The sequence below is a fragment of the Empidonax traillii genome, unplaced genomic scaffold (genome assembly GCF_003031625.1).
Source record: "Empidonax traillii isolate 1590-97213 ecotype Southwest subspecies unplaced genomic scaffold, ASM303162v1 scaffold553:size485074, whole genome shotgun sequence".
Taxonomy (NCBI): Eukaryota; Metazoa; Chordata; class Aves; order Passeriformes; family Tyrannidae; genus Empidonax; species Empidonax traillii.
This window is the reverse complement of record NW_020955746.1, coordinates 294,930-305,567: the sequence shown is the minus strand read 5'-3', so window position 1 is coordinate 305,567 and position 10,638 is coordinate 294,930. Positions and strand designations below refer to the sequence as shown.

Sequence of the window (10,638 nt, the reverse complement as noted above, 5' to 3'; positions counted from 1 at the left end):
AGGCGTACTGGATCTCCCGGAGAACCCCTTCCCACTTCTTCTGCTCCTCATCATACCTGGGGAGAGCCAGACAGACAGACAAAGAGAGTTACAGCGAGGAAAGTGTCCCCTCTCCCCGCTTCCAGCCACTCTCTGCAGCAGTGGGAGCCCCTGTGCAGGGTGGGACATCCCACGGGCATTATTTGGCCACAGGAACCCGTGGGAGCTGCGTGGGGACTTTCAGCCCTGGTGTGCTGTGGTTTGTGATGCCAGGCTGGGGGTGTGGATGTCAGCACCTGGTCTCACAGGGGAGGGGGTGTTTTTTTCATTGGGAAACATTTTGGTGGCACCAAGATGGAACATCCACAGTGAAGGACGGCGGGTTCCTGCTGAGGGTGCTGCAGCACCGACATAAGGGACAGGAGCAGCTAATGCTGTGTGAGCAGCTGTCACAGGGTGCTTCCTGCCCACTTCTCTGCTCACATGTAAGACTATCTGCTTCCCAGCCAGGACTATCTGCTTCCCAGCCCGAGCACTGGCTGTTTCCAGGGAGAGGATGCATCGCACAGATGCTGCTCCACACCAAAGGGGAGGCTGGAACCAGCTCCAGGCAAAATGTCAACTCAGCAGCAAAGCCAAAGGAACAGTTTTCCCTGGTTTGAGGCTGGGAGAGATCACTGAGCCCCCCAGTGTGCCCTCCAGCACAAAGTCCCCACCCAGAGACCCTGTGCTGAGCCTGCAGCCTCGGGCTGGGGTCACAACCTCTGTCTCACACTGATGGCACCCAGAAAGGCAGAACCCATCTGTTTCATCACTAGCATCCCTCCCATGCTCCCTGGGGGAGACCATCACCTCCAAACATCGTTGAGCTCCGTTGGCACCAGCTCTCCTGACTCCGTCTCCACCGTGGCGAACCCCCCGAGCAGGTAGAGCACCCCGGACAGGCTGACCAGGCTGACCGAGCTGCGCTCCTGGGGGAACTCTGTGAACGTGTCCCACCTGCCACATCAGGAGAAGGGGCATGTTAGAGCACCCTGGCTACCCCCACCAACCAGGAATCAACAGCTGAGTTCACAGGTTGACCTGGGCAGGTCTACGTGGGATGGGATCATAACCCTGGCTGGTTTTAGGGACAGCTGTTTCCATCACCGTCACTCAACTCTGTTTTCCATTGAGTATCTGACCTGTGAAACACACTGGACCAGAATGTCCCAGTGCTGGGACTGCAGCTGCAAGAGCCACCCAAAATCAGAGAGTTTATTGTGTCGGGTGAAGGTGCCAGGAGGAAGGCACAGCCCTGCAGGGACGGCACCGGCTGGTGAAACCACTTTAAAGACGAGCTTGAGATGATCCACAGCCCAACCACAGTGGCACCGGTGATGCCCAGCTCTCTGAGGAACTCTAGCCCCTGGTTTGGTGCAATCCCACCCCAGGGTGGGCTCAGTCAACCTACTTGTTGGTGGCAATGTCATAGACTTCCACCGAGCTGGTCAGGCCCGAGTCGGTCACGCCGGCGGCCACGTAGATCTTGTCCTTGTGCACGGTGGCCCCGAACAAGGAGCGGGCAGTTTTCATGGGGGCCACGTCCTTCCACTCGAACTTGGAGGGGTTGTAGACACACATCTTCTTCAGGCACTTCCTGGGGAGAGATGAGAGGGGAAATGGAGCCTGGATCGCCCGCCAAGGGGGGTGGTTTTTGCGCTGCAGGAGTTCGGGGGTGTCTGCTGGGAAGAACGTGGGGGCTCTTGAGAGGATTTTGTTCCATATCAGCACAAATTCAGGACACGTGGGGTGTCCATGCCTGGCCATGTGTGTGTGACATATCCCCTCCTGCTGTGCCCACTTTGCGTGGGAGCCCTGGAAGCTCCACCTGTGCTCACAACCCTGGTCCCTGCAGCCAACAGCCTCTCAGGAGGCTGTGAAAGGGTTTCTTGCTCTCCAGTGTGACATTTGTGTTTTTGTGAGCAAACAGGACTGTAGATCATAAAACAGTTTAAACTGGGAGTATCTTTAAAGCTCATCTCATTCCAACCCCCCCCCCAGCCATGAGGAGGGACACCTCCCACCAGACCAGGTTGGCTTAAAGCACCATCCAGTCTGGCCAGGGATGGGGCAATGCATTCCCTCTCCTGCAAGGACACTGCCATCTCCCTGGTGTCCCTGTGGGGCTTGTGAAGGGCTGCAGGCACAGAGGTGAGCTGGGAGGGAAAGACCCACGTCTCAACACCCCACCCAGCCCTCCTTAACCCGTGCTGGGGAGGTACCAACTCCTGCTCTGCGCTCCCACTCCTTTGGGAGGTGACTCCTTGAATTTCTCCTGCTTTTTTTTTGACTCACTTGTCACTTCCTTTGCCCCCAATGACGTAGACAAGGTCCTTGTGTGACACCACAGCGTGGCCATAGACAGCGTAGGGCAGGGGATCGGCTTCACCCCACTTGAAGGACCTGGATCAGAGAAAGGGGGGAAGCAGAAGGATTTGTGGCTTGCTGGGTGACACTAAATACGAGGTTTCCATAGAATCGTGGAATATCCTGGGTTGGAAGGGACCCACACAAAGATTGTCAGGTCTGACTTCTGGCTCTGCACGGAACAACTCCCCAAAAAAACCCACATCATGAGGTAGAATTCAGTGAGATAAGGCTCACTCAGTAAATTTCCCAGGACCTCATCTCATTTACAAGCACTACCAGCTGCATGATGGAAAAAATTTGAAACCAAGTCCACCCCTAAACCATGTCCCCAAGTGAGCCATCTACATGTTTTTTAAATCCCTCCAGGGATGGTGACTCCACCACTGCCCTGGGCAGCCTGTTCCAGTGCCTGGCCACTATTTTAGTGCAGAAATTTTCCTAAACTTCCCCTTGTGCCATTTGAGGCCATTTGCTGTCATCCTGTTCCTTGTTCCCTGGAAGCAGAGCCCGATCCCCACCTGGCTCCCCCCTCCTCTCAGGGAGTTGTGGAGAGCAAGAAGGTCCCTCCTGAGCCTCCTTTTCTCCCGGCTGAACATCCTCAGCCTCCTCAGCTGCTCCTCATCAGACTTGTGCTCCAGATTCTTCCCCAGCTCCTCTCCCTTCTCTGAACATCCAGCACCTCAATCTTTCTTGTCATGAGGGACCCAAAACTGAACACAGGGTTTGAGGTGCCTCAGCAGTGCCCAGCACAGGGGGACAATCACTTCTCTGGTCCTGATGCCACACTGTTCCTGACACAGGCCAGGATTCCACGGGCCTTTTTGCCCACCTTGGCACACCTGGGCTCATGTTCAGCTGCAATCAATCAAAATAATGCCAGAATAATATCAACCAAGTAACACTAAAGTGGTGCTGATCACATCTCCACCAGCTTCAAATGGATACTGAAACCACCCCCTGAGCACTTAGCAGGGGCAGACATGCCCTTTCCCAGAGTCTGCAGGGGCAGATAAATGCCCCTTTCTGTGGAAATGAAACTGGTTTCAAACCTCTGCCTGTAAAGTGGAGTTTGGAGCACACACATCTAAATACAGACGAAGTAAAGGCTTGTTGATGCCTCCTGCTCCTCCTCTTTGGGGCAGGCTTTGGAGGTTTCTGTCTGCTGAGAGCAGAACAGGATGGTGTCTTTTAATAAAGCTCATGACCCAGCATGGGTTAGAGCCCACTGTCCAAAAATAATCGGATATTAAGCCTGGTATCAATCAGGCTGAGCCCTCTGAATATTTGAAAAACCAACTTTCCCGCTCAAACCACTCGTGGTGAGACCCCAGCGAGTGTCACTGAACCTTCAAGAGCAGAAGGAAAAACTCCTCTCTAAGGGTCTCAGATGGACATCAACTGATATCAGTCCCTGCTATCATAATATCCCTATTAAAGCTTCCACCCCCCAGGAGGTTCAGTCACAAAAAAGGGAGCAGATGGAGTGTGACAGCTCCGAGCCCCAGGGCACAGCTCAAGACAGTCCCTGCGGTCCCAGCATTGACATAAAGACTTCAAGCCCTGCCTCCGAAACCTTTTGACCCCTGGAGACCTGGAGTCATTTTTCAGGCAGCTGCTTCACCCTCTCCTCCAAACCCCCTCCCTTTCCCCCCCTGTGGGCACTCACAGCCGGTCGTAGCACAGCACAGAGTCCAAGGTCTTCTCCCCCTCCTTCAGTTCTTTCCCTCCGACCACGAAAATAGAGTTTTCCGCCTCTCCCAGGCCGAAGAGGCAGCGAGGAGAGGGCAGGGGGGGCATCCCCAGCCAGTCTGCGTCCAGGTGGTCGTACTGGAAGGGAACACACGGTCATCAGAGTGTGAGCACCCAGCCCATCGGCTTGGCAAAACAACAGGGTCCACAGGCTGAGGGCAAAATCCATCCCCACGGGCAGCTTGGTCACCCCACGGCACAGGGTGCCTGTGCCCTTCCACCTGGGGCAGGATGGGAGATCCTGGAGCAAACCCGAGTCATGTATCATGTGATGTATTTTCTAATGGCAAGAAATAAGCCAGTGTGAACTTGTTCTGCTCTCTGCACCGAAGCCTTGGCTTTATGGAATTACAGAATTATCGAGGTTGGAAACCTCTGAGATCACAGAGTCCAACCTGTGGCCCATCCCCAGCTCACCCCCCAGCCCAGAGCACTGAGTGCCATGTCCAGTCATTCCTTGGGCACCTCCAGGGGTGGGAACTCCAAACCTCCCTGGGCAGCCCCTCCCAGTGCCTGACCACTCTTTCTAGGAAGAGATTCCTCCTGATGTCCAACCTGGACCTCCTCTGGTGCAGCTTGAGACCATCTCCTCTTGTCCTGATGCTGGTCCACTGGGAGAAGAGCCTGACCCCTACCTGGCTACAACCTCCTCTCAGGGAGTTTTAGAGAGCAACAAGGTCTGCCCTGACCCTCCTCTTCAAACCTGGGACTTGAAACGGGCTTGGTTCATCTTTAGGTGAAAGAGTTGCAGGTCATTGCCTCATCTCCCACCAGAAAACAAAAAATATGGAAGGGCTTTCTGAGCACTGTGGTTTGATGGGAACTGCAAAGCGGGGCAGAAATTTTTCATGCAGCTTGGTGGCAGAGGAGGGAGGGGATGTCTTGCAGCCAATTTTTTCGGGACTCTGCCAGATGAAGCTGTGATGCTGCCCTGCCTGGGGCTCTGTTTGCTGTGAGCTCAGGCCAAAGAGCTTCAGCCTGATGGGTTGGCTCCAAAGCTTGGCCTCAGCTGGGTGGAGGAGCCTGTGGTCTCCCTTAAAGCTGTGGCTCCCCATATGTGTTATTTATAGTGCAAACCTGACCAGCTCAGCCATCAGGATAGTTCCTGCTTCTCGAAGGACTCAGCATTGTTTGCAAGTCATAAATCTTAGAAGTGACAAAGAAAGGACACCCTTTTCCATCTGAGATGTCGATGGAATCGTTTTGCTCCTGCCAAAATCTGCAAGGCCCCTGGGATTTATCAGCGTTTTTATATTTTGGTGCCTGTCCTTAAATCTAAACTATCCCTGACCTGACAGTGCTGGGGAGGAATGTGAAACTGGGGAGGATGGAAACAGTCAGAAGGTGCAGGGAGCTGCTCCACAGAGGCTGGGGGGTTTGTCTTACAGCAGCCTGTCTACATCTGTCATTTCAGCTGGAGAAAAAAAAAAAAAGGCTCAAAAGACCCTTATACAGCAACCATGAAATACATAACTGCACTGATGCAATAAATGACACCTTTGCAGACTGATGGCACTCTCCAAGCCCAGGACTCTCCCAAGCACAGGTGCCACAGTGAGGTGTGGAGGCACCACTGTCCCCTTCTTGTGTGGAAGGAGCTAAAAATGCCCCCATGATGCCCAAAACCTCTGCCACTGAGTCAGTGGAAAATTGGGAGCTGAAGGTAGAAATCCTGCTGTTTGCAGCTTAGAACCACAGGGTACTCTGGGACTGAATGGACTTCCAAAGGTCTTTCATCCAGCCCACATGTCCAGGCAGGCTCAGCTTTGGGGTTAGAGAAGGTTGCCAGAGATTTGTGCAATCAGATATTAAATATTTCCAAGGATGTTGCTGCACTGGAAGTGTCCAAGGCCAGGTTGGATGGGGCTCAGAGCAACCTGGTCTAGTAGAAGGTGTCCCTGCCCATGGCAGGGGGTTGGAACTGGATGATCTTTGAGGTCCCTTCCAACCCAGGCCACTCTATGATTCTATGCAGATTCTGTGACCTCTCTGGACCCTGCCCCAGTACTACTCCGTCCCCCTTGGGAAGATTTTTCCTCACAGCAAGCTGACATCTCCCTTCCTGTGTCCAGTGGCCGTTGCCTCTTGTCCCACCTTTGTGCAAACCCAGGGAAAGAATGGATCACTCCTCCATGTCTCCTAAAAACAAGGCGCTTCTGACACCAATGAGATCTTCCCTCCCCCTTCTCCGGGATCATCAGACAAGGCTCAGCCTCTTCTTGTCCCACCAGACTGGTGGGACATCGATCTTTAGGCACAGGTTTGGGCTCAATACAAAGCAACCCATCTACCTTCTCTGCACAGGCGAGTGATGGAGTTGGCCACACCTCTGTCGTCATCCACACTGGGCTGTGTCTCAAACAGCACATCCCTGGCACTCCCACAACCTTCCCACTTCCCCCTGCTTTTGAGGACTGGGGGTTCTTCCTGCTGGCTTCTTATTTCACAGGCTTCACCTGGCTCCACCCTATTTCACAGCCTCCTGGCCCTTTCCAGATGAGGACGAGCCTGGTACCTGCACACACGATGCAGATGGACAGACCTACCCCTGCAACAAGGCAAGGCTGGATGTCTCAGCTTGGGAACTACTCTCATTTTACCCTTTCTGCCTGGACATGCTATTTTTTTCCCCAAAAGATGTGAGCCATGGAGAAGAACAGAAGGATTTCTGGGTATGGGAGGAAGAAGAGGAGATTTCCTGGATTCTTCAGGGTCAGCAGGAAGGGTGCCTTGAGTTTGCTGTCTATGGGGAAAGTGCTCTTGGGTCACAGCCCAGGCTGGGGCTCAGGTGCCTGTACACAGCTCAGTCCAGTCACAGCTTTGGTCACTGCTGAGCTGGAACAGCCACTTTCCTTGTGGAGTATCCCAAAAGATGTCACAGTGTGGTTCCCCCCTCACAGGGTGGAAATGGCCAAGGCAGAGAGACAGAGGTGGAACAAACCCCCCTCCAGGGGCTGGAGCAGCACTAGAAATGGAGCACATGTTGGCAGGCAGGGACACACCCTGTGTGCTTGGGGTGTTTGCTCCGTGGCTGTAGCTGCTGCTGCTCCTGTTTTTTGGCACCTGGCAGAGTCACTCTTGGGCTTTCCAGGGGTTTCATCACCAGGGAGTGCAAAAGATGCAAAGCAGAACACAGACCTTGTGCCACTAACCTTCTACTCCGTGTGCCCTATGGTAAGCAGGGCTGGACCAAATTCACTGTTCTAAACAGAGCCCTATCCAGGATTTGGGTCAGGAAGGCTTGTCCCTGTTTACCTGCTCCTTCAACCTTCCTTCCTCAATTACCAAAAGCACCCCTGAATTGGAATCTTCCTTAAAAATACAGGGAGAAGAATCTCTAGTAAAGCAACTCAGGTGCTTCACCTTCACTTAAAGCTTTCATTCTAACCTCACATGACAAGGAATGTTACTGACAACACATAAAAGCTGGTGGGGCTCCCAAGCGGTCCACGAAGCAACAGAAAGATAAAAGGTAGTACCTGCAGGAAGTAGGAACTCATGGGATCCTCCTTGCTGTCCTCGTTGTAGTACAGTCCTCCGACAATGAAGATCTGATTCTCCCTGGTCACCAGACTGATGTGGTTCTTTGGGATTTGAGTGGACAGGGAGGCAAAATAGCACTCGTTGGCATTGGGGTCATAGGCCACTGCCCCGCTGTCGCTCACCATGAAAATGAGGTCCTGCAGGAACATCCCGAAGCGCATGGTGTCATTTAAGATCCCGGGGAGAGCGTCCTCCTCCGCGTCTCCCTCCTCATCTACTGCTCCGTTGACAACGTTGTCCTTCGCTTGGTTTTCACTGTTTTTCTTCACCTTCTTCTTCTTCACCACGGTGAATTTGCCCTTCTGGGCGTCCTTCACCATCTGCAGCTTCTTGAGGAGCTCGGGGCTGGACTTCACCACGCTGTGCTTCTCCACGTGGTCCCTGATGTAGTCGTTGGGCATGAGGCGGAAGCGGATGCTCTCGAAGACGACGGGCAGGGCCTTCTGCCGGCTCTCGCAGTCCTTGGTCCCCACCCACCTCATCACCACCTCGAAGACGGTCTCCTCTTTCTCCACGTTGAGGGAGTCGCTGGAGATGATGGCGATGAGCTCGTCGGGGGAGAGCTGGTAGAACTCCTCGTCGCGGGAGACCAGCGCGAAGCGGTCGCAGATGAAATCCCGGGCGGCCACGGCCAGCCGGGCGCAGTCCAGCATCAGCCCCAGCCGGAAGATGGCCAGGCAGTTGCTGAGGCACAGCCTCTTCTGCAGGAAGGACACGCACACGGTGAAGATGGAGGGGATCTGGAACATGTTGGCCACGGAGAAGATGTCCTGCACGTTCTGCTCCGTGATCTCCAGCTCCGAGGTGTAGATGTAGTGGAGGATCTTGCCCATGACGTCCGGATCGACGTCTTCCAGACTTATCTCCCTCTTCTTGCTCTCTTCCATGTCTGAGAGGAACATGGCTCGGAAATAGGGGCTGCAGGCTGCCAGCACCAGCCGGTGGCAGGGAAACTCCTTCCCTTTGACTTTCAAGACACAGTCCAGGAACTTATTGTGGTCCAACATGTCTTTGAGTCCATCCTGGAGGAGAGTTTGCTGGTAGAGACGCAATTCTTCCACTTGATCAAGAGGCAAACCCATGGCGAGGAGCGGCCGCTCGTCCTTTTTACCCCAGTCCTCCTTTTCCAGGGATATATTTGTGGATATTACCTGAGCCCCCGGGGAAGAAACTTGCTCTCAAAGCAGGGCTCTCAGCCTGCCTTGCTTCCAGACCTCTGGCACACCGGGAATGTGAAGCTCTTGCTACTATTGCAGCTGTCTGTGTACTTCAGCCTCCAGGGCAGGGCTTTATATATAGAGCCGGCGCTGCAGAGCTTAAGGAATCCATAGTGCAGCATGTGTAAGCCGATCACCCTTTAATATGACACACTGGACAGGGAGGAAGGGAGGGGGGGCTTGGGGGAGGGGGGAACAGCTGTAATTCCAGCCCCAGTAATTCAGGAAGGGTCTGTCAGTTCATGAGTCACCGGGGTTGGGGGGGAGGAGAGGGAGCTGTCACTGCCGTGACACAGCGAGACCCGCTCAGGGAAAGGCCCCTGGGGTGAATCAAACGCCCAAATCCGCCCTCTGGGTCACCAGAGGCAGCGCTGAGACTTTCTCCAGAATGGCTCTAAAGGGGACTGCTCCGGAGCTGCCAAACCTTTGGCTGTGCTAAAAATAGGTCGTGAAGTCAAAGATGCGCTGAGGGAGCGTCTTACGTGGGCTTTGTGGCACCCCCAGCTCCAGCCAGCGCCCTCCCAGGGATGCTTTGCTGCACAGGTTTGCCCTTTGTTCTCCTCTGGAGTCACTTTTCAGGAGCCTGGAAGGGGGTGGAAAATGGAGATGGAGCTGTTTATTTTACAGCCCTGTGTGGGATACGAGGCCTGTGCTGGAAGTTACTTGAGAAGTCTCACTAAAGGAGGAGATCTGAGGGTTGTGGGAGAGGGATGGTTCTCTTTGCCTGCAGTAGGTGGTGGAATCACCATCCTTGGAGGTGCTTAAGGAAAGACAGGATGTGGCACTGATTGCCATGGTCTGGTTGACATGCTGGTGATCAGTCATGGGTTGGACTCGACCATCTCAGAGGTCTTTTCCAACCTAAAGGATTCTGTGATTCTGTAATACGTGCATGGTGTCCAGAGTCTCTGGGCACCCTGTCATCAATAAATTTATCTTTTCCACACCTTGGTGACTGAGAGAGCGTCTGTGGCAGAACAGAAGTACAGGAAATGCAATGGGGGGCTTCAGCTCACGCATTAGGATGTCTAAAGACAAGTACCTTCTAGTAAATTGAGGGTCTCCTGCTGAGGTCTTCTGATTCAACACCCCCGTGATGAAGACTGGAGCAGCATCAGGACAACCTGAGCTGATGATCCAGAGTGGCTGAGTTCTCCAGCAGGTCTTGTGTCCTCCTGGCATGCCTGTGTAGGCCTAGGGAGCCCCATGGGTCCCCAGATGGCCACTCCATCTCCATCTCTTCCCATGGAGCTCACAAAGAAGCAAATTATTTTTGACAGATGTGGGCAAGCAGAGCAGCTCCAATTATTTATACCCATGGTAAAACTTGCACATGAATCTGTTTTATCTCTTACCATGGATCCTCCGGGCTTGCTGACACTCAGCGATGGCACAGATTTAATTAATGATTTAATTAAGCCTATGCAGAGATATTAGCCACTATTCTTGGTATATTTAAAGCCACATAACCCCTTACCCTGGCAGGGACGTATTTATAAAAATTGCCATGATGATTATCTGCATAAGTGGGAGAGGGAGGGAGCTGTACTGGTATGAAGCCCTTTTGTACTGGTGTGGTTCCAGCACCATCTGGGAGGTACCAATACAGCAGGAAAATAATCACAAGCTGTTTTCAGAGCTCACATCATAAGATCTTCTGCTGTGCTGCTCATCTGTGACAGGGATCAAACACCGAGTGCTGATCTTTGAACTGGGTCGAACTTCAGAAATCTTTCTC

General features: G+C 53.4%; 1 protein-coding gene across 1 annotated transcript in view; it reads right to left on the bottom strand.

Annotated features, from left to right (window-relative positions):
* KLHL40 (kelch like family member 40) overlaps positions 1-9,039 on the bottom strand; it is a 9,794-nt gene extending 755 nt beyond the window's left edge. Inside the window, exons 1-5 of the mRNA XM_027897630.1 lie at positions 7,620-9,039; positions 4,058-4,218; positions 2,317-2,424; positions 1,433-1,618; positions 832-978 (exon numbers count right to left, since the gene is read on the bottom strand). Coding sequence (XP_027753431.1) covers positions 832-978; positions 1,433-1,618; positions 2,317-2,424; positions 4,058-4,218; positions 7,620-8,765 — 1,748 coding nt within the window. The 5' untranslated portion in view covers positions 8,766-9,039. The remainder of the gene's footprint in view (positions 1-831; positions 979-1,432; positions 1,619-2,316; positions 2,425-4,057; positions 4,219-7,619) is intronic.
* Positions 9,040-10,638: the final 1,599 nt, after the last annotated feature.